The sequence below is a fragment of the Peromyscus californicus genome, unplaced genomic scaffold (assembly GCF_007827085.1).
Source record: "Peromyscus californicus insignis strain IS unplaced genomic scaffold, ASM782708v3 Scaffold_21__1_contigs__length_65335640, whole genome shotgun sequence".
In the NCBI taxonomy this organism is placed as follows: Eukaryota; Metazoa; Chordata; class Mammalia; order Rodentia; family Cricetidae; genus Peromyscus; species Peromyscus californicus.
In genome coordinates this window covers 17,640,157-17,664,064 of record NW_026294514.1, presented here as the reverse complement: position 1 = coordinate 17,664,064, position 23,908 = coordinate 17,640,157, and the positions used below count along the sequence as shown (strand labels likewise).

Below are 23,908 nucleotides of genomic sequence, written 5' to 3'. Positions count from 1 at the left end.
CCAGAATAACGTTTTTTTAAGTGTGTGTTGATTGTCCCTAGTTGACTTAAGCAGTATATGAATTAAAAAGTCCCAAGGAGTCCTGAGGGTTTGCCTGGCCCTATTTGTCTTTGTCTGTTACTTGGATATGATAATATGGCCTCACTGTATTTCTGACCAAGGAAGCTCCAAGTGTGGGGGTGGTCTTTGAAGTCTTGGGTGATTGTGGTTAGTCCCAGTGACAGGTGGGCATCAGTACACACTTCTGAGTTCCCTTTGTACTCTCCGAGAGAACAGATTTATTGTCTTTGGGCATTTCCATTTCTAACCATGCAGGTATCCCGTCAAGTACGCTTTGGCCTTTGAAGAAAGGAGGAGAACCCCATAGCCTCTTCAACTTTTCTGTTCTCAGTCTTAAAAAACAGGCTTGCTAATTCTCGTGCTTTACAAAGCTAATGCCTGTTCTGTCAGGAAAGGCAGTTGGGACGTCTGGACAGAGGAGTCTGATCACCTGAAAGGACCAGTACTAGCTTACATTGTGCCTTTGTGGGGATCTGAAACGGGCCCCCAGCATAGGGAGCTTGGGGGTAGAGCTCAGTTCTTCTTCCTCCTTCAGCCTTTTCGCTGGACACCGTGTGTTTACTGTCTTACATGATCACCTTCTTACTAGGGTAGTGACCTACCCAGACACATGTTTCTTCACTCTTAAGCACTGAGGCTAATGAGGGGTCAGCAGGAACATGAAAGTTTGAGGGGAAACTGAGGCTTCCTCTGTCTACACGGCTGAACAGCAGCCCACTGCCTGGGAACTCAAACCTTTGATTCCAGCTGTTTCCCACAAGTGTGAGATCATCAGTTGCTAAATACAGTGGTTCCCAGCTGGGGGGAGGGGTTGCCCTCGGGGGACATCTGGCAAGGTCTGAGGATACATTTCATCTCCCATCGTGGTGGGGGTGGAGACTGGTAATACTAGCATCTGGTGAATGGCGGCTAAGAGTCTGCTGAATATCCCGTGATGCACAGAGCAGCCTCACAGCTGAGGTGGAGAGATAGTTGCCTGTTACAGCCTCCTTGTCATCTGCTCCCTGAGTTGCTATAGACAACTTGAAAAATATTTCCTATCCACTTAAGATCATCATCCAGGCCTTCCCTTCTGTTTAATGGTCTTTGGCAATATGGACCAAATAGATGCATTACATACATTATTATTTCTGTTGAGACTTGGAACATATGCTGTTTCCCCCCCTTAGGAGGTAAAGGAAATCACTCTGTCTGCTAGATGCTTACCTTTCTAGATTAACATTCGCGAACATCATCCATACTGCTTTTGCCGAAGGCTCCTGACCTGTAATAATTTGAGATTTTGCTGAGGCAAAGATTTGAATTACACAAGCTTCCAGCTTGCTGGAAGTGGGCCTAGCTCATCAGGCTCTGCACCGCCACGTGGTATTGTCTTTCTATACCTGTCTGCTCGTGTGGCGTGCCCACAGGGATTTATGATACCCATTTCCCTGCCATCAAAAAGATGAACTCTCACAATGCAGAAATCAGAGAGATGTATTTCCAGCCCCAAATGTTACTTTTATTGAGGAACCTTTGCATTGTATTTGATTTGCTGCTTCGGTACATTTTCTGTCACTCACTGTTGAGATCTGCAACAGCACCGTAAGGAATATCCTGGAAGTGTTTGGAATTTGTAGAGAGAACCGTGCTATTTCAGATAAAGACTTAAGTGGTGCAATCTAATGCACAAGTACTTTATATGTGCATTTTGTGAGGAGATGTGAATTATGCATTGGCCCTTTTAGCTGTATTCACATGCATAGAAAATAAGATTGTCAGCCATGCTATCCCAAGATACAATGGACAATATGCGAGTATAATTGTGTGGCACTGTTCTTGCTGTTCGGACATAACACTGCTGACAGCATTGCTCTGTTCCATGTGGCTGTGGCCGAGTACGTGACATCTGTGGCTTTCCCATGGATTAGCTTATCCGTTGCCACTTGGAGAGATTGCCATTAGTGAGCTGGCCTCGTGGGGTCACAGGAAGGGTCATGTTTTGGATCACAGTTGTTATTGGACCTTGGTTTTAGACCCGGTAGGGAATCAGTAATATTTATCCTGATGACCTATAGATGCAATGGTTATTTAACCAGCTCCCCAGAGCAGATGTACCAAAGAAAGGAGACACTGAGACCTTGTGACTTGGGCTCTCTATGGGGGTGAGAAGGCAATTTGGTGCCAAGTCTGGGGGTAGCTGTTCCTATATTGTTTCATTACCCACGTAAGCCATAATGTCCCTCACATCGGCATTCATAGCTTACAAAGCTCACTCTCTCACTCACTCTCTCATTTAAATCTCACCTGCCTCTGCCTATGAGTAAGTTACTTTCCTTCCTTTTTTGTTTTGTTTTGTTTGTTTTTAATCCTGGCATGATCGGGCATCAGACGGCCTGGGAATTGAACCCGGGCCCTCTGGAACATCGGTCAGTGCCCTTAACCGCTGGGCCCTCTCTCTCCTCTCTGAGTAAGTTATTCTCACCCCCATTTTACAGATGAAACGGACAACAGAAGATGGCTGGTGTCATCCCTGGTGACTGTCACAGAGCTACTGTTTCCCCTTCAAGGCCTGTTGTTCCTTGGGGGAACCATGACAACGCAGGCCGAGTGCACTTGGTCGTGTTAGGGAAAACAAATGACGCACTAGTTTTTGTTCTGCTCAATTCACACGCAAGACAACCATCATAAAAAGTGCCATCTTGCCCAATGGGATGACAAATTCAGAATAGCTAAGAAAATGGAATGTCTTTATTCTGTCCATGGGCTTCATTAGGGAGTCCTCAGTCTTAAGTGGATATTCTCAATCGCAAGTTAGTCTGAAAGATGCAAACAAATGGTAAGGTGTAGATTCTTGAAATGATATCTAATAGCAGAGAACTGGCGGCAAGAAGTGTAAACAGAAAATTCTCCCTGGCCCCATCTTTGGTTATAAGGCTGGAAAGTCAAATGAAGGTACCACAGGGCAATTGAAGGATGCTCTGTGTGCATGGGTCTCATGTAAGTTTTACATTCTGATTTTACGTATTTCAGAGTCTTCCCAGCTGTGTTTAAAAAAGAATGGTTTCTGTCTGTGCTTTTATTTTCGCCTGTATGGAAAATACGAAATTAGGAATAATTGCGTTTGGTCCCTCCCCTCCCACCCCCACCCCCAGTTTTCTGAAGCTCATTATGGACAAGCTAATTGTCTTCAGAAGAGGAAGCCATGGGAAATACAGGAACTGCGTGTCCACTAATGAGCAAAAGCACTAACTTGGGCTAGTGTGGACTATGATCTCTCCTCTGTATTCAGAGAAAGCACACAGTGAAGAAGAATGGTTGTTCTCTACCACCCTGTTTAAAGGATGTGTAGGGACCACCAAATGATGGGCACTTACATTGTCTTCTAGAGATCTGAAGGAAGCAGAGATACTAACACCAGCAGACAAATTCCTAGAAGGCAAAGGGGACAGCACACATACACCCCTCAGGGCTCACTCTTCTGAGGACTGCGGATTTTCCTTTGTGTGGTCCTCTATTTTCATGGGTCATTGTGTTCTCCAGTCTATTTCTTCCTTTCATTTTCTCCCACCTGCCAAGGAAATAAACTTAAGAAGTCATTGTAACTGGCTTGCCCCACGCCCGTCCCCATTTGATAATAGATTTTAGCTTATTTGCCGTGTACTGTTAAGCATTTAGAGGACTTTCTAGTCCACCTACATCTCCTCACTCCCCAGCCCGGCTGCCACAGGTTTTTGTGCGGTTTTCCTTGGTGTCCTTCCTTCTACCCAAACCAGAATGTTTAATGATCAAAGCCAAGGCCTGGAAAGAATCCTTTTCGGCCAAGGAAAGCCCTGCATGCACCCTTCCCACAACTGTCGCCACGTGGCCTAGAAGGGCCACGGGCACAAAGCTTATTAGATCAATTACCGTGGGCTCACCATTCAACCTTTTTTTTTGATCTGTGGTTAGACGAATACAGCAATACTTAAAATTAAATGAAAAGCTTTCGCTCTATTGAGGCGTTAAATCTTTGTATACACAACCGCAGTTGTGCAAACATGAGTCCTTTCAGATGTGATGTCGAGTCCAACCACTGAAATTTTGAGTTCTGTGGGTCAAGGGGCCCGTGTTGACATGGTTTGAAAAGTCACCTGATAATTCTTGTGTGAGTCCTGCGGCAAGGAGGGCTGGGAGCCCATGGAGCTCCCTGCCTGATGCCTCGTCACAAAGAAGATCCGGCTGGCAGTTGGCAGATAGCTTGTGGTGTGACAAGTAGGGGTGGGGGCCCGTCCATGAAGAGAGGCTGCTGTATATGGGAGGCCAATGGGGAGCACTTGGGAACCATTGGGGCCCAGACAGTGAGGCAGCCTGGATGTGTAGAAAACAGCAGTTATAAAATATAAATGTGTTTATTATTTCACTGTGCCCATGCTATATAATTTTACACAGTCATATTTGTGATTTACGGCTGAAAATCCATATGGAGGGGAAGCTTGCTAATTTATCCAAATTGACAAGGAGGGCTCTGAAGAGGTTCCGAGTGGAAGGAGGAGACGAAGCTGGGAAAATGGTCTCCTGGAACAGCCTTTAAAAGGTGGGGGCAGGGACTGCTCTGTCAGAGACTCCTTTGTTCGTTTATTTTGATAAGCAGAGCTTGACTTTAATTATTCATGATAATGCTTGCCCTGGAAGGAGCAGGCCTCCGATGTCACGGCAGCCGCAGGCTGGTGTTCGGTTCTCTGTACAGTTAACACTGAAATGCCTGCCCCGCTTCCCTTCATGAGATTTCCTGTGCTTTCTTCACCCGAGACCTGAGAACTAGTTTCTTTTACACCCAGTGCCCTCTCCGGGGATTCGTGTTGGCTGGAGTAGAGGGAAAATGTTGAGTTTCTGGAATGTTCTGAACAAATTAGGGAGTCCAATGGTTCCTTACCTGTGCTAGTCCAGTGAATTCTTACAGGGAAGGCAGTATTTTTTTCCAGTTCAGGGGCTTGGGTGACTGCATTTAGCAAATGGTCATTGAGTTGAGCTGACCTTGAAGCCCAAGTATGGTTGTGAAGCTTATTCACCTGCAGCGTTGTGCTGCAGTTTCCTAGGAAGGAAATGAAGAAAGGGGGTACCAATAGCAAGGACCCCGCCCCTGGCAGCCCAGTGGTCCCATTTGCTGCACTTTCAGCCTCGTTCCTGGACTTGCCGTCAATTACCATCATCATTTCCGGCAGCATTCCAAAGTGGTTCTCGGCTTAGCAAAATCTGTAGCTAGTTGTTCTGAGCTCTTCAGAAAGAAAGCACTTTGGAGCAGTGTGCTCTCATTCCACCATCCCCAGGGCATCTCTGATGCATGCCTCTTGAAGGAGCACTTCGTGCAGGCTGGCAACGGCATCCTTGGGTTACTTGATAAACCATAAATATTAGCAATCTAACGCTGAGTGGCCCATCCGCTCTGCACACAGCGGGAGCCCTGGGTGACAGCCCCAATACACACCCCTCCAACCAATTGCCATGTCTAAGGTCACTGCTAACTATGATTTGTATCTACCCACTTTCTCCAACTCTACTGCTGTGAATGGAAAAAGTCTATGTTCTAACCACAGTCTTCTTTCCCTGGGATGCTTGGAGAGACTTCTAGAATCCCTGCCTCTATTCATCCAAAACCATTGCCTGCTTCCACCCATTCTCTACTGTGTAGTGTGTTACGTCTTCAAAGTCAAGTTCTGATGACGTCTGGCCTCCATTGAAAACCTTCCAGTCCCATGCTTTGTTCATAGAGTGAATTCCAAGATGTTAAATGTGGCTGTGCTTTTCAATAGAAAGATGATATGGGCATCATATGTGTAATTACAATTTTTCTACCACTTCCAATTAAGAAGCATTCGATTGCCCCCAATTAATTAATTCTAATACCGTTTTATTTACTCAATATCCAAAATATAATCTCAGATGCAATCAATATAAAGAATTACTGAACTGCTTTGTATCCCTTCCATTACTGCTCCCTTCCCCATTCCACAGACTGCAGTCCTGTGTGTATTGCTCACTTTGGATGCATCTGCATTCAGATCACTCACCCTGGGAGTGCTCAGGCTCTGCTGTGCTGGAGGCTCTCGGGATGGTGCCAGTCTGTAAGCCTGGACAGTCTGGGCCCTGCCTGTTCTCCAGTCACAGTGTATGTATCTCTCTGGTGTGTGACAAGGCTTTTTCTGGGGAGATGGAACAACACCACGTCTACTCACCACAGAATAGTGGTTCACCAACTTGGTGAACCAGTGAGTTTTCTTGAGGTTACTTACAAGAACAGAAAGGACAGCTGCATCACCAAAGTGTACCCCTGCATGGATGACTGCTCACAAAAGCCGGGAACCTGGTGCACACTGCATCGCCTACAGGCAGCTCAGCAAAGTTGGAGAGTATCCTCTCTAGGTGCCCAGTGGATCAAAACCTCTTCTGGTTTCTGCTTCTTGCAGACAGCCGGGCTACTCTCAGTCATCTTTGTGGCTTGTCTTGTCTGAGAGTGACCCTCAGCAGTCTTTATTGTTTATTATTGGCGGGGGGGAAAGGGTCTCGTGAATCTGGTCAGTTTTAGGGACTTCCTGAAGCTGTTTGGGGTTGTTTACTTCCCGTCTTAAGGAGCTTCCCTGCAGGATGAAGTGGCTCCATCTGGGAAGACACTGCTACCTAATGCTCTGCCAGTAGCACACACGCTCCAGTTCCCCGCTTTGCTTGGGCTGGGTATAGGAGAGGATGTGGCAGGGGAAGGAGAGAGCCTCAGTCCCCGGGAAGACCTTGTGGGAAATAGTTTCTGGCAAAGTTTACAACCGTTATAGACATGGGTGAAGAATGAAGGCCTGCTTCGCCATTGGCCTTGTGGCTTCCATTTTGGATTTACCTAGAACTGTTCCAGGTAACAAAGATGGGGGAGAAAGTGAAGGGAGGAACATCAGAAAGTACTGATAAAGCTGATGTGCCATTTTGTCTAAGAAAAACGGACTACCTACCTCCACTACTGTCCAATAGCCAGTAGTATTATTCTGAGCACCGAACATGAAGTTTCGGAGGAGGGCTTCTGGTCTTTGCCGGTTACATTCCTTTGTTTCTTCATGGTTTTTTGTTGTTGTTGTTTTGGTTTTGGGGTTTTTTTTTTTATTTTTTTATTTTATTTTATTTTTTTTTCGAGACAGGGTTTCTCTGTAGTTTTGGTGCCTGTCCTGGATCTTGCTCTGTAGACCAGGCTGGCCTCGAACTCACAGAGATCCACCTGGCTCTGCCTCCCCGAGTGCTGGGATTAAAGGCATGAGCCACTGCTGCCCAGCTGCCCAGCGTTTCTTCATGGTTTAAAAGAACTACAATATGACTGCAACTAAGTAGCTCTGTGTTTATAAATGCAGCGTTGAGCTTCTGCTGTATGGTCCAAACCCTCTGGTTTTCTAACCAGTGCCGCATCATGTGTTGAAAAGCTGGAATGTGGAGGCGCATCGCTACGGAATGAAACACCAGTCTCAGAACTTGACCTTTGCACGAGTCTCTAGCCGTCTTCTCATTTCTCTTGGTACTTCACAACAGACCTGTGAGGCGAATGCTAAAGAGGGAATTAACTCCATTTTGTTGAGGAGAGCTGATTCAAAGAGCGCACACATAGCTCTCCTAAGAATATGTGGTGGTTCCTAGAGCTGGGCTAGAACCCAGGCCTCCTGCTGGAGAGGAGTGTCTGGATACATGCCTGTGTATGTGTTTCTGCCGAGTTGGGCTTTCATACAAGATACCTTTTCTAGAGACGGGCAACATGACTGAAGGGGGAGGAAAGTCTGCTTGAGTGATGGAGTCATGTTTATGCTGGAGGTCCTGGCCATTTGGACATGTGTTGTCTTCATGTGCTTGTCTCTGTTACCATGTGAAGTCATCGAGTCCTAAACAGAGCTCTTGGGTCCAAGATTCAAGCAAGTTGAAGATTACATGTAAGGGTTTCTTTTTCTCTTTTATGAGAAACCTAGATTCTTGTAGACTCATCCCTGTCCTGTGTTCCCTGTCCTTAGAGCTCACGTTTTAAGAAATTGCTTGTCCCTGTTAGTTAAGATGGCACCCAGCAGGTCTGCTTTCCAGGGACCTAGTTTTGACACAGCTCTTTTGAAAGTGAGAAGGAGTGGGGCTCTCCCAGCCTTTAAAAGTGCAGCTTGAAATTGCATTTATCACTTCCACTCATCTCTCATCAGGCAGGACTTACTCAATATGTCAGCAAGTAATTACAAAGGAGTGGAGATCATCCGTCCATCCATCCATCCATCCATCCATCCATCCATCTATCTATCTACCAATCATTACTTTTTGAGACCTTTTGAGACAGGGTCTTGCTATATATATAGCCCAGTCTCCCCTGAGCTTATAGCCCTGAAGCCTCTGAAATACTCAGGTGGTAGGCATGTCCCACCATGCCTGGTCAAATAGAATCTTGATGCTTGGTGGTCATTAGCTGAACTAAAACTCAGGGTGCTCTTACTGCAGATAAGAAGTACATAAACGGAGGCAGTAGCTGGCAGTTGGTGCTCTATGCTTCTGCCCTTAAAAGTCGTTTCTTTTTTAGCCTATAATGCAGACATGCTAATATAAAATGCTTGGCTTGTGAAATTTCCAGTGTGGCACATGGTCAAGGGACAGCCTAGTGCATTGGTGTGTTTGGGCATTGGAAATAAGTGTGTGAAAGTTAAGCTCCTGTGAGGTGGCAGAAGTTCTGATTGGAAGTTTAATGTACATTTTGAGTGTCACGAGAATAGAGCACTATTGGAATACAGTAGTATTGTAGTGAATACAGAGTCACCAGCTTGAGAGAGCATGCATATGGGGTCAGATGGGCCCCACACTAATATTTCTTGCACCTTTTCTCCCCCCAGAATGCAAAGTCAAGGAGCATTGACATTTTCTTCCCAGGATGCCTTCCTTTTTCAGTAGAAGAATAAAGAGAAAATATTATCGCTGCAGGTTTAGTACTGAGAAAACACAGGCTGTTTGGGGTTAGGGTTCTGTCGTCTGACAGATTGTGTGGGGGTGCTTCTCTGTATGTGGGTGTCGGGTGTTTGTGGTGATTGTAGATTTGAGGGGAAGGGGAGGTTGAGTGTGTGTTAATGTAGGTTCCATGGCTGGTTTCATCATGGAGTTCTCTTCCTGATGATCCCTTTAGGAAGCATCAGACAGAGGACAGATGTGGATGTAGGAGACAGTGCCTGAAGAAAAGGTGGAAGACAGAGCAGGCATGTGTGTGTGTGTGTGTGTGTGTGTGTGTGTGTGTGTGTGTGTGTGTGTTCACATCAGGTCAATGGAAGGTCTCCGGCAGGTCTCCAGTCTTCTACGTCTTGGGAACATTGGGGTGGATTGTTGTTGCCCTTGAAGGGACTGTTGGTTTTGTAGTTCTTCGGCTTGGAAACATTTCTCCGTTTAAGTCTCTTCTAGACCATGTCACACAAGGAAGGAGGGAGGGGGAGAGGGGGAGAGGACGGGAGAGCATGCCTACCTGTGCTAGTGACAGCTTCCCAGGGTGCAGCTTCTGGAAGTATGGAGGTCGTACATTTTGTCAGGTTTTGAACATACCAGTGTCACACACTGGGCCTCTGGCCTCAAAACCCCATCGGTTTGTCATTTAAGTCCCTTGGTCTGGCTGTTACCGTCTGTCCGTCGCTCTTAGTATTGCTCCTCAGGTATTCACCCTTCACCTCTGCTGTGATGCGCCGCTGCTGCTTGTCTCCGGGCCTTTTCATATGTCGCTTCTCTTTGGAATGCCCTTGGCCCTGGCATTCTTCAAATTTCACTGTGTCTGTTCTCCTTTGGGGGCTTCCACTGTAATGATCCTAATGAGTTATAAGGTTTTTCCTCTCCACATGACAGCACACACACACACATACATATTTACCACACGCACTGGGCCCTGCATCATTTGTGTGCGTGCCTGATGCTTTCCCCCTGGGATTTCTCTGATGGCACGATTCTTTTCCCACTCACTCTCCTCTCTAGCCGTGTGATTGGTAGATGCATGTTAGAACTAATGCCGGTGGAACCCAATGTGCCACAAAGCAGAGACTGTCACTGAATTAGAGAAGAAGTCTAAGAATTGGACCTGGTATGTTTACTGTGGACAGAGATGCAGGAAGGGTTCATTATCTTTAAGATAACGCATCTTAAAGAGGTCTGTGGATCTGGTAGGCAAGGTGGTAACAAGCGTTTATCCTATTGGATTTGGGCTGATGGCTGACTTGTTAATTAGCAAGTGTTGCATTGGGTTCAAACAGGATATCTGAGCCTGTATTAGTTTGTGAGTGATGAGCGAGGCAAACAACAAAACGTCTATCCCAGTGCCTGGTCACACACTCTGCACTTAGTATTTATTATCACATTGCAAGTGTACAATGTCCCAGTTTAGTGAACACTTTGCATCTGATGTGGGTGGGGAAAATCAGGACACAGTATTGTGCCATAAACAGATAACTGTCTACAGGAACTAGAAGATGGGTGGCCAAAGACTGAGGATGTGGAGAAGGCTAAAATCTGGGGGGAAGGCAAAATACTTCAGTAGGGGGTAACATGTGGAAGACAGACATCTTATGAGTGGATGCCCGGACACTCCGGTAAGCAGAGGTCTAGAGAGGTGGTGGTATGTAGAGAGGATGGAGATACCATGTCGTAGATGTGGTAAACAGCTGGTAAGGTAGAAAAGCCGACGGCCTAGTTTCATGGATACCGTCTCTTAATTACCTCAGCAGTGATGTGGAAACAGAGTCTGCCCTAGGCTGCCATTCATCACAAAATAAGAAATGTAGATTTTCTTTTCTGAGTTAGTATTTTCTGAGACTTTGATACTAAGGTAAAATAGACGGTTGGGTTGATTTAGTCAGTGAAGAGATTCAACCTCTGGAAAAAAAAATGTTCGATCATTTTGGAAGAGATTTTTGTAGGTTATGGATGACTTAACCCTTTACTTTTTTGACATTTGTCTCTAAAAGAACTAGATCCACACATATTCTGTTGAAAGGTAGCTCGTCTAGAGAAGGTATCTGCCCTCCATTGTCTCTGTGTAAATTCTCTAATTTCAGCTTTTGGGGGTTTGATAGAATTTTAGTTTTTGCCTTGTTAAATTTTAGAGGAAATTACCTTATGAGAATTGGTGTGTTTAGGCTACATTTCTACCATCCAAGTTGTATAATCAGGGAATAACAAAATGTCATCATGAACTTAATCAAAACATACTCAGGATGCTGACTCCACTCATTCTATAACTTCAAAAAGCAGTCCTGCAGTGGTTTTGGATAATCCTGTCCTATTTTTTTCAAATACATATTTCTTTTCATATTTATAACATATATAGTAGAAAGCTAACTTTCTACTATATCCTAATAGCGATTCAGGCTTCTATTATTCAGTTTTTAGTTAGAACTAAAGAAAAGTGCAACGTATCCTAGACACTACATTCGATGTCGTCAGCTGGGTGTGTCATTTGGTGACTGCCATACATCTCAGCTCTGCCTTGTTCTGATGCGATGGCCTCTCACCTGTCCTGACTATCCCGTCCCCTCCATGTGCTATGATCCCCAAGTATCAGTCACCTCACATCATCCTCGGCATCCTGAAAATCTCCTGTGGGTGTGGGGGAGTGTCACGTAGGCCAGCCCATGCTCAAGACTTGGATGTACCACAGTTGTTCCTTTTCTTGCTATCAAACTCCAGTCAAGAAGAATAGACTCGTTGCAGAACATACTCACTCTGGGGCTGTCAGCCTTTGAAACAGGTCGGCTCTTTAGGGGGTCCAGGTATTGTCAGGGAGGCTTCCTAATGAATGTCTTCAAGATTCTTTATTCTTTACAGATTTTGTTGTAGTGAAAGCCTGTTCTTTAGTCCTTTATGACTATCTTTTATATTTGAAAGTGAATCCCAAGGATTGACCAAAGGTGAATTTAAATAAAGCTCATATTTTCTTAACAGTCAAATTCCTACCTAGATATGAGCGTAAATGGTAGAAACTTGACTTAGGGAAGAATTATCTTAGTGGTAAATGGAAGAATTATCTTATGTATTAGTTTCAAATTAGTTCACATGGTGGTAAATTTGTCATGTTAAAAAGAAAACGATGCATGCTCTAGTAACTTTCTCCTTCAAATTTAACATATACCTGGTCCTTATATTAAATATAAATATATTAATATAAACATATTAAATTTCCAAGTGACATCAAGCTTTCATTAGATTAATCTCTAAAATAGTTGATAAAAATCATTGTTAAAAGCAAACTCAAGCCGGTCAGTGGTGGCGCACACCTTTAATCCCAGCACTCTCAAGGCAGAGCCAGGTGGATCTCTGTGAGTTTGAGGCCAGCCTGGGCTACAGAGCGAGATCCAGGACAGGCACCAAAACTACACAGAGAAACCCTGTCTCTGGAAGAAAAAAAAAAAAAAAAAAAAAAAAAAAAAAGCAAACTCAAACCAAATACAAACAAAATTGGGAAAATATTTTTGTAAGTAGCTTGGTGCTTTAAAAAACAGCGGTAGTGAAAGTGTCTGAAGTTCAAGTGGTCATGGTTTCCCGGTTCATAATTCGAGGACATAGAATGCCAGATACGGGTGCTGTTGGGGTTTTCACTCGTCCCCCTCTCTTTTTCTCTTGGGGGGAGTTTCTTTGAGACTGTTGGCCTTGACCTTGCTGTGTAGCCAAGGATGACCTTGAACTGCTGCGTTGTGCCTAAGTGTGTAAATGAGTCCGCAGTCTTGTGGGAACAGCAGCGCACATGTCTGAATCGTTTTGCTCTGTTGTGTTGGGGTATGCTGTTCACTGGCTGTGCTCTGCCCTGCCCCACTAGAACATATTAGAACACTTCATACACTTTCCAGTTAAACAAGAAACTTGACTATGACTCTGACGTAACTCAGTACATACGTCAAACATCCTTTGGCTTCTGGGAAGCCTGGTGAGGTGTGTCCCCAGGCACAGGTTGATGATCTCACGTGTGCCACGTTGAAAAAGCTCCTTGACTTTCAACAGTTAAAACTTACTTCAGCGTCTAGGCTGTCGTGGCCTTGATTGCATGACCAGCCGAGTTTTCTGCCAACATTTCAAACAGTAGTCCACAGGAACCTGACACTTTACCTCCTAAAGAATGAAAAAGTGGAACATGGCCCCCAAAGGACTTGTCTGATTCTGTGCATTCCGCCGACCATGCTGTGGAGGGCAGGGTAAGCCAGAGAAGCACCTCAGTGTGCTCCCTGCACTCCAGTGTATGTGTCCCTGTCCTCACTTATGTACACGTGACAGGGGCCTCTGTTCCCACCATCCTCTCTGGCCTCTCACGTGTCAAATCCTTTTCTTCTTCCCTCCTCACAGATCAAAGTAACACCTTCCGTTCGAGGGGGACTTTGTAGTTCACTGGTCACATTCACACACTAGGTTTCCTCAGAGCAGGTGAGCGCATGAGCCAAAACCCGTGTGGAAGACAGTGGCGGAGTTGGTTTTCACCATCCACCTTGTCGAGGCAATCTCTCCTGTTTAGGCAGCTGTGCTGTGCGCTCCAGGCTAGCTGGCAGTCTAGCTTCAAGATGAGTCTCCTGTCTCCACCTCCCATCTCATTGTAGAAGTCCTGGGATTACATACGGACACCACCACATCCAACTGTTTTCACACAGGTTCCAGAGATTAAACTTGGTCATCAGGCTCCGGGCATGGCTAGGTAGTGCTTTTACCCACTCAGCCATCTTTCCAACCCCAAGAACTCTAAGTCTTTAAGAGGTACCTGGTAACCGACTCTGTGAGTTAGTCAGACACATTTATTATATGACAGAGTTAGAACTCGAGTGATCCCTTTCCCCCGTTGGAACAGTGGTTTCTGAAGCATCGACTAGGAATTTGCTGGACATGCAGATTCCTCAGTCCTTCTCTAGTGAATCAGTCACTCAGGGTGGAGTCCAACTGTTTTTTTCCTAGACCTTAAGAGGTCTCTAATGCAAACCGAAGTAAGAGAACTCCTGCAATAGGAAGATTAGCCACGGCAAGAGAGGTTGCCATGGAAGATGCAAACCACTAAAAATAGTAATTATGTTGGGCTTCTTATGGCACTTCTGTGGATATATATGATTTAACATATATATGTCAAAATTAACATATCTATGTTAATGGCATAACTCAGTACATACGTTAAACTTTCAGTGGTGAAAGTTAATGTAGTCCTACAAAGAGGCTAAAATATTTTTATACTGCTTCTGTTTCATACACACACACACACACACACACACAAGAAAGAGAGAGTAAGCTTATGCTATGTTTTGTGAATAAAGTGAGCAAATTGGTCATGGTTCCTGACCTCAATGAAATTTGCTCTCTGGCCAGGGGGAGACTCCATCCATCTATTGAGTTTGGGAGATCAAAGAAGTCTTCTTTGAGTCTTTTGATTGAATGAACATTTCTTAAATGCTCCAAACCTGTGTTCCCAGGCCCTTAATACATGCTGCCATTTAAACTTACAGAGTTTCCATCCATGCACATGTTTGCTGCCTTCACCTTGGCATCTCAACTTTGCTATCACCTGCTCAGGGCTCCCAAACTCATGTGCAAAGCTTCGCAAAGCAGACTCTGCCATTGAAGGGTGACTCAGGCAGCCAACCCCATTGTAGCAACAAGGAGAATCCTCCAAATGAGAGAAGCTGCTGTTACATTTGGGGAGTTTGCCAGAGCCTTCCAGACAGAAAGATAAGAGGCAAGAGGAAGAAGGGAGAGTAGGAAGAGAAGGGGGAATAAAGGAGTAGGTTTGAGAGTCCACCAAAGTACAATAACTGAGTGGGGCTGCCAGGTCTTTCTCTCTCTCTCCCCAGCCTCTTGTAGTTGAGAGTTCGTGCAAGATTATGAGTGTGGGAGCAAGCTTGTGTCTCCCACAGGTAAGAACACAGAAATGTCAACACCGGGTGTCAGGCCATGGGCCGGACACGGGCAGCAATATGGTAATATTCGGGAGGATGAACCTTTAAGGTTGAGTTGGTCATGGGACTTGTGAAGTTCAGTCCGGAGCAGAAATATATATATGCCACCGAGGCAATTTTTTATTTTATTTATGTAAAAAGAAGGGTGGGGAGGGTTAACTCGGTGGCAGAATTCTTGCTCAGCTGGAACAGAGCGCTGCCAAGAAGGAAAAGAGGGACAGGTAAAAATTAATTTTAGCAACATAAACCAATGCACACAAATATGATAACATAAAATCAATATGAAAAATGTATTAATATGTCATATTTTCCACTCCTTGTAGAGTGGGTCTTTAAAATTTAGTCTGCACTACTTTGGATGGCATATTTGAGTCCATGTGTTAGACTTTCCATGGTGAATGTAGTCCTGCTAAAAGCACAAAGCATTTTTTTTTTTTTTTTTTTTTGGTTTTTCGAGACAGGATTTCTCTGTGTAGCTTTGCGCCTTTCCTGGATCTCGCGCTGTGGACCAGGCTAGCCTCGAACTCACAAAGATCCACCTGGCTCTGCCTCCCAAGTACTGGGATTAAAGGTGTGCGGCACCACCACCCGGCGCACAAAGCGTTTGACAGTGCTTCTGTTTCTAAGGTCCATTTTAGAAACATAGGTTCAAGTTCTTTAGTTCCCTGAGTGCATTTCAAATATGCACACCATATGCGCCTGTATCCACTGTCTTGGTCAGCACAGATATCAGAGGCTGTGAGAGTAAGCCAGAACCCCCTCCCATCGCTCTCCCTGTTCTGAAGTAGGACCTGCACATCTTTGAGGATGTGATTTAAGTGATTTCTGAACAGTTACCTTGAAGGAGATACTCAGGCTACGGAGAGTTTGGCTAACCTAAGCTGGCTATTGCTTTATAGCTGTTTGCAGAACAAATTTGAAAAAAGAATAGATAGTAATTTGCCCTGAAAATGGATAAATGCTTTTTGTAAATGTAGTAGTGTACGTCCTAGCACCTGGGAGGCCTTGGGTGAGGCAGTAATAGGCGAGTGGAGGATCAGCGGGGAGCATGGATTAGTGCAGACACACTCTATTTTATGTAGTAGCTATTGGAGATGCTTTCGATATTCTGGGCTAGTACAGTCTTTGTCTTATTTTCTCTCAGTCAGCCAATCCTTTATTGGAGAAGAAGAGAAACTACTTAAGATACAGCTGGAATCAAAGAGAAACCTGGGCAATTCTCCAAAGCAGAGCCCATTAGTAACTCAGTCCTGGTACTTTAAAACGGTGGTACCGGCAAGCCTGAGCTGGTGTGGCCAAGCCATGGAGTGACATTTGCTGGTTGTTCTGTTTCTGGTGTTAGGAAAGCTTCGTGGCATTGTCTCTCCTGATGGCTCATTCCCCTGGGTGCCACACTGGAGAGTCTTTAGCGCTGCTGAGTGGGATGTGGAAGCACTTGGTGGGCCTTTGCTGATGGATGGCCTTTGGTTGTCCTTAAAGGAAAAATGAACCCCTTACCATGTTCTCCAGCCTCTCCATTTCCTAATCTGAGACATTTCCATGTTCTTAACCCAGGCCCTGAGAGGACTAGAGCCTTGTTGTACCAGGATGCCTAGTAATCACATTGCAAATCATGAAAGATTCAAATTAGCCTTTTCGGAACTCTAACCATGTCAAAGTTCTCCTCTTTGTAAGACATGGATTCAGGATGACGCTTTGCAGATCAGGAAGTGGATTTAGAAAATTTGCATGCACACTGCTCATTTCCAAGGGTCTTTTAAAAATCCTTGAGTGCGCAATTCTGCTGCATGCTCATATTTCATGCTACCATCTGTATCTTAAAGGTGATCTTGAAGCTTGGTGCATCTGCTCCATAAGGGATGCTTTCTAGTCCAGCCCCAGAGGCAAGCCTTTATAAACAGGCTGCATAAGTTGATGCCCTTCACTGTCCAGGGGGCAATTGCTCAGGAGGTCTAGGTCCTAAGTGTGAGATGCAGGTGGTCAGGACTCTCTTCCTTTAGGCTCTGAGAGATGAGGAAGGGATGGAAATGACCTCTGATGGTGAAGGAATACACATTTAGTCCACCTCCAAGAGGCACCTCAGACGTAAACAGCCCAGCACACGTTTTTACCTCTTAAGCCAGCAAGGGATTAGAACTCACCCAAGCTGTCTTGTTCCTGTGTGGACTCCGGTCTTTGTTGACAGGGAAGATGCAGTAGGTCGGAAGGATTGTTTTTTTTTTTTTTTTCATTATTATTATTCATTTAGTGTGGTCTACTCGGAGGGATGCCACAGCATGCTCAGGGCTGTTAGCATTGCAGTGGGCAAAATGGGTGCTAGCCTAAAGCTGACCGTGTGGCAGAGGACGGGGACAGTAGCGCACAGCAACGCCAGGCCGCCTCATTGCAAAGTGAGGAGGTAGGTGCTGTGGGTAGAGGGACAGTCTGCACTTTATTTCATGTAGAGACACGGCTGGCTTCCAACTCTGCGTCCTCCTTCCTCCCCCTCCCGCACGCTAGGATTACAGTGTGCGCCACCGTGTCACCGTTCACCTGCTTTTCTACGGAGGCTAGTGAGGGTGGGGCTACCTTGAGGCAGAGGCTGAGTGAAGAATTCTGTGAAGGAACAAGAACGTTCCAGGCATAGGGCGAAGCCAGGGCGGACGGAGGCCCTGGGGTCGAAGCACGCATGAGAGGCGGCGTGGGAAGATGGGGATTCCTGGAAGGGGGAGATTGGGAGATGAGATAAGAAAGGTGGCCTGGCCAGGGTTAGGTCATGCTAAGTGCATACTTTAGGGCTCTGTAGACTTGGGACTTTTTTTTTTTTTTCCTAAGAGAATGGTGGGGAACTAATAAACATTTGTATTTCATTTTAACTTTTTCTGAGGTGGGAATGTTGTGGTAGCCTAGTATTGTCTGTCGTCACCTTTCACAGAAAAATGGTGTATCTGTGCGTGGGCATGTGCGTGTGTTCATCTCTGTGCACATGTGTATGCATGCATGTGAAGTTCAGTATTGGGTATCTTCTTCGGTTATTCTCTACCTCTTTTAAGACAGTCTCTCACTGACCCTGGAGGTCATTGATCTTGCTAGGCTGGCTAGCCCGTGAGTTTCAGGCATCCTGTCTCCACCCACCCAGCTCTAAGGTTATAGGGGGGTGGCACAATGCTTGCTTTTGGTTTGTTTGTTTGTTTGGGTGCTGGGATTCCAAATTCAAGTCCTCATGCCTTTGTGGAGCATACTCCACCTACCCAGTCATCTCCCCAGCCCTCAGGATAAGGTTTCCGATGCTTAAAGCAAAATCCATGGAATGTCAAAGAAGCCGAGTGTATGGGTGTAGAACATGTCAAGGTGCCCTGGGAGAGACACGGGCTGTGGTTTTGAATTTTCAAAGGCTTCTGTGATGGCTTTAAGAAGAATTGAGCTGTAAGGGCCAAGAATGGAAGCAGACCAGTAGCATGGGGCTAGAGCAGCTGCTTCCCTTAACCTGCCAGGACCCTGGCCTCAGAAGCTGGGCTGTGCAGCTCCGTCTTTTTGAGTGCAAGAGGAAAAAAATGTATAACTCCTATTTATATTTAATTTACAGTCTTTCTGAGTGCAAGAAGAATAATGTATGACTTTATTTATATTTAATTTGCCCTCATTCTTTTTAATGATCGCTCTATTGAATATGGGCTTTACAGTAGCCTAACATGCTAGGACTTTAGTACATTTATATAATTCATGAATAAATCTACATATATTTGGGGTGCACGGTCAGAAAGTATTTATGACGGTGTCATTTGATCCATCAGATCTGCTGATCACAATTTAGGGAGAGTGACCCTGGGAGAGGCAGAGAAAATGCCATGCTGGTTGAGAGCACACTCCATTTCAGATCCGTTTTGTAGGAGCGCATGAATTCTTGCTGTAATTCAACCTCGATAAATGGCAGTTGTGTTTCTCAGGCACCCTTACCTCTCCTTAAGAGCCCTCATCTGGCTGTAAATCACCTCTGAGGTGGCATGTCTCCCCCAGGGAAACAAATTTCTTGAGGTGATTGCCAGCCAGGCAAAGTGGTTCTTGATATTCAGCCTGAAACCTGGGGGTTCTGAAGGGTGCTCTCCTTCCTGCCCTGGGAGCTGGGTGCGCAGTAGCTGGGTGTGCAGCCACCTCCGTGATGTGTCCTCCTGCATCTCCTCTGTGATCCGCTGGGGACTCCCGACCTAATGCTTTATGTGTCTCTGAATCTGCCTGTCTCAAACACCCTTCTCCTGGACATTTTTGTTCACTCTTGGGGTACAGCAGGATGAGTGGTTTAACCATTCTGGATGTCACACACCTGTCGTGTGATTCATTTTTATACCCTGGAGGAGTATCTGGTGTAGACAGGAAGGAAGTCGGGGTGAAGGAGAGAGTCAAGTGGAGAGAACTGAGTAACAACTTACCTAGTTCACTTAGAGTTGACCAGCCGCCACCATCCCTCCAGCCTTTCTTACCCTTCTCTTCCCTCTCCTTTTCTCCCTCCCCCTCCTTCGTCTTATGCCACCCCCTTCCTTCCCTCCCTTCTCCTTTTCTCGCTCTTCTCTTCCCCTCTTCCCTCTCCATCTTTCCATCCACCTCCCTCCTACCTTTCCCCCCAATTCTCTCCTCCTTTTCTCTTCCCTTCCTTTCTCCCTCTCTCTCAGTAATCAAACAGGGAAGTTCCTTTATATAGAAAGACGGTTAAACCTTTCATGAAGTGAGCAAATTTTTCCATAGGTAGATTAGTAGGATAAGAATTCATGCCTTTTGGGTATCGGTGCTCCACACCTCAGATCTAGTGAGGTATTGGGGGTCTGTGGAGAAGCCATCCTGACCATAGTGAGAACTCTAACAAGAATTTACAGACCTGCCTCACCGATACAGACCGGTTTAAGGATCTGGGCACAGAATGTGGAGAACAGCAGCCAAAGTCCCCTGCTCCCAACTCTGTATGTCTTTTCTGCTCCTCTGACCTCCGAACCCTGTGTTCAGGCACAGCGCCTTCATGTTGCTGAATTCCCTTGTGATTATTTAAAATTCCTCATGAATATTTGCAAAAGTGCTAACTTGAAGGTAAACTGATTAGACGGTGAGGAAATCAAAAACAAAAACAGCCCAGTGAGTCACCTAATGTCATTGGGCTGGGATGTCAGGCACAAAGGGGCCCGACCTCTGCGCTGCTCTGCATCGTGCCCGACCACAGCTGAAGGCAGTGCCTGGGGAATCGGCTCTGAGCCACGTCACGCCTCCTGCAGGCAAAGGAGTCACAGGCACCTGGACTCTGAACTCCCTCCTGCATAGGACAGCTGCCCGTGTGCAGGGAACGAACCAGGCATGTGCAGTGTTTCAGGGAAAATAACCAAAACTTCGGTGTTATTTGTTGAAGAAACAAAATAGTTAAAAGAATACAGCAAGAGAAAAACCAAACACTTTGAAACGAGGAAGCCTAACCTTGAGTGCCCCTGTTTCTGTCTCCTCTCTTCTCTGTCCTTTCTGGACCCTTCACAGCATTGTTACCTATGCTGGGCCAGCCAGTTCCTGTGTGAGATTGATCTGGAACAAAGATCTCTGGTACTAGGAAATGCCAGGCTTTAGATTTATTATTATTATTATTATTATTATTATTATTATTAATTTTTGTTGGGTTTTATTATTATTATTATTATTATTATTATTATTATTGTTATTACTATTATTAGGTCTTTGGGACTGGAAGGCATTTTGAATTTCTGAACACTTAGGTGCCTTGTTCATATTTACATATATATATTTTTGTACCAGGTCTCCGTGTGAAAGAACAGAGAGCCCTGTGAGTGATCCATAGCATTAAATAGCTGATGCCCACTAGTGTTTCAGACAGGGCCCTGGGGTAGCTTGCTTTTCCTGTGGCACCCCTCTCATTCTGAACGTTCCTGAAGGGCACCCTGGCCTTGTCTCCGTCCACATACATACTGAAGAGCTATTAAAACTTGCACTGTCTCCCTGTTTCTCAGTATCGAAGCTGACCACCTTGACTCCAGCCTCGGCTGTCGGGAGCCGTGAGCTCTCAGTGTTTGTAACTGACGTCCAATTAGACCTTTCTCCCAAGCAGCTCCTGCAAACACAGGAACTAGGGGAGGAATTGAGGTTCATTGGCTAGTCGCAAACTACCTGGTCCAAGAAACCTGTTGTATATACCACAGTAAAGAGTTCAGCACAGTCACAAGTGTGCTGACTCTCAAGTTGAGGGCACGTCTTCACGCTTCTCTTCAGCAGGTGTATCCTTCCCAGTGTTTCTCATCAAGGAGCTAGCAATAAGGTGAACCCAACACAACTTGGTGTTACACATGCACGTGCGTGCGTGTGTACACACACACACACTTCCATAAATGAATCTTTCCTCCTAGGCCCCACCACTCCATGTATCCTTAGTTCCCTTTGAAGGAAATTCATGTCTCACTCTCCTTCTGTACTGCATCTTGCACAGCAGTGAACTCACTGGGGCACCAGTTTAATGAAACAATCATTGCAAGCATGGCTAGGTGGTGGTGTCTCACGCTTTTAATGCCAGCACTCAGGAGGCAGAGACGGGTGGATCTCTGTGAGTTCGAGGCCAGCCTGGTCTACAGAGCGAGTTTCAGGACAGCCAGGGATACATAAGAAAAACCCTGTCTTGGGGGCGGGGGGGAAAGACTTTCAAGCATGTTTGATTTGATTCGAGGTGATAGAAGTGGAGAATTGTGAGTGCTTTTTAGTCAAGTTTAAAGGGACGAAAAGGTGGAAAGAAAAAAGTAGGTCAAGTACTGTAACTGGGTAATGTTTTCTTAACTGATGTGTGGTGGGAGATGTGTAGCCGTTGAAAATGCAGAAAGATGCATACATCCATTATACTGTAGCTTGAAAGTGTGTGTGTGTGTGTGTGTGTGTGTGTGTGTGTGTGTGTGTGTGTGTGTGTGCACGCGCGCGCGCGCATGCGTGTGCGTGTGGTATGTACGTGCTCGTGTGGCTATGTCTATGTGTGCATGCAGGTGCGTGTGCAGATGTGTGCTCATGAATGTGTGTTCTGGCCAGAGGTCAGAGGCCAGAGGTCAGCATCAGGTGTCTTCTTCAGTTGCTCTCCACTTTGGTTTTTGAGATAGGATCTCTCCCTGAACCCGGAGCTCACCAGCTTGGCTAAGCTGGCTGCCTGGCTGGCTGGCTTGTGAACTCCGGGGGTCAGCTTGTCTCACTCCCTAGTGCACGGCTGTACCCAGCTCTTTGACAGGGCGTCCGGGATGCTTATTTATATGCCTGTGCTTATGCATCTAGCACTTCAGTGAACCGTCTCCCTGGCCCTCAAATTGTATACTTTATAATATTTACCAATAATATGAATCTCCCGTGTGCCAGCTACCGTTTCTAATTAGTGTGTAACATATAAGCTAGATTGTTAATTTTTACAAACCTTTTAGGAGTACACGTTATTGTCATCTCTGAGAAAACAGGAGCCCAGAGAACTTTGTTAACTTGCCTAAGGTTAGACAGCCACCCAAGATTAATCACCCTTGCCTGTGGCCACACGTAGGACCACAGGAAGGTTGACGGTGGACCCTAAACCACTGTACTCACCAGGCTTTCAGCGGCAGGGGCGTCACGTTAGGATTTCATTGGACTTTCAAACATTATTTTTTCTACTTAATGAGGACCAGCTCCCTATATAGTTAGAAGGATAAATATTTGTCCTATTTGATGACAGATGTGATGGGTTTAAAAAAAAAAAAAAAAAAGCCCCCGACAAAGTCATGCACGTTTTCTTACATATTCCTCCATCTGTATTTACTCTGTGAAAAGGTCACTTGAGCACAAGTGCTCAGATTTCATGTTTCTCCACAGCTTCTCTGCGGCTAAAACTTGCTCTACAAATTGACTTCTAAAATATCTTGTGATGATGTATATTGTTGTCCAGTATTAACACTCTAGAAGAGCCACCGAGTCATGGGAACCTCCTAACGAGGACCTCTGGGAGGTTTCCCCATGAATGCCAGGAATTGGGAAGTGATGGTTGTCTTTCTCTCAGTCGGTGGTCCTGCTGTCTGTCCATCCAGTCCCATTTCCTGGAAGGAACATGGGTTCTGGGAGGCGAAGGTGTTTCTCTCGTCCCTTAGCTACCTGGCTATGGTTTGCGGTGGGAGAGCGGGGGAAGGGAGAGAGAGAGAGGGAAAAAAAAAGACTGAAATAGTAAATGACTGTAGGTTCTTGAGAAAAATAGAGTTAGAAGCATTTGTGGTCCGGATGAAAATAGCACGTTTCCTTTCTGCTTGGACCATGGGGCTCAGAGTGCTCCGGGGAATAGAAAATAAATAAAAATTGATTCCTCACCAGTTGAAGGAAATGCCCTGGCTCTGGGAACTGAAATGACAGCCCCAGAATTGAAGAGCTTGTAAAGCCACTTTTGAAGGTTAAAAAAAGGGGGGGGGGGGGGGGGAGAAAGAAAACTCAACACCAGGAGGCTTTTAAAAAAAAAGTGACATTCTATATTAGGGAATCTAGTCTCCCTAAAATGATCTGAGAGGCTGTTTTCTCCAGCCACCAGGCAGCAGAACCCGAGCAGGCGTGAGGTCCTTCCTTGCTGACCATGGTCCTTCCGTATCTTCTGCAGGTGAGAAGCCTTACAAGTGCTCATGGGAAGGATGCGAGTGGCGTTTTGCACGGAGCGATGAGCTCACAAGGCACTACAGGAAACACACAGGTGCAAAGCCCTTTAAGTGCAACCACTGTGACAGGTAAGGCCACCCGGAAGCTACCGGACTGAGGAGGGAGACCGCGCTGTAGGTTGGAGGCTGGTCCGTGCGTGTGATGTGCGAGTAGTCACAGGCCCGTCTCACCCCCAGCTCCATGGCCTTGGCAATACCTTCTACGTTCTCTACTGCTTAAAAAAAAAGTGAGAAGAAGCATACTCTTACATGGTATAAATTCGGGTTCTCAATTTGGTGGCATAGCATTTGCTCAGC

The 23,908-nt window shown here is 45.7% G+C and overlaps 1 protein-coding gene across 1 annotated transcript in view; it reads left to right on the top strand.

Annotated features, from left to right (window-relative positions):
• Positions 1-23,908, top strand: part of Klf7 (KLF transcription factor 7) — a 92,041-nt gene that overhangs the window by 55,806 nt on the left and 12,327 nt on the right. Inside the window, 1 exon segment of the mRNA XM_052749669.1 lies at positions 23,557-23,680. Coding sequence (XP_052605629.1) covers positions 23,557-23,680 — 124 coding nt within the window.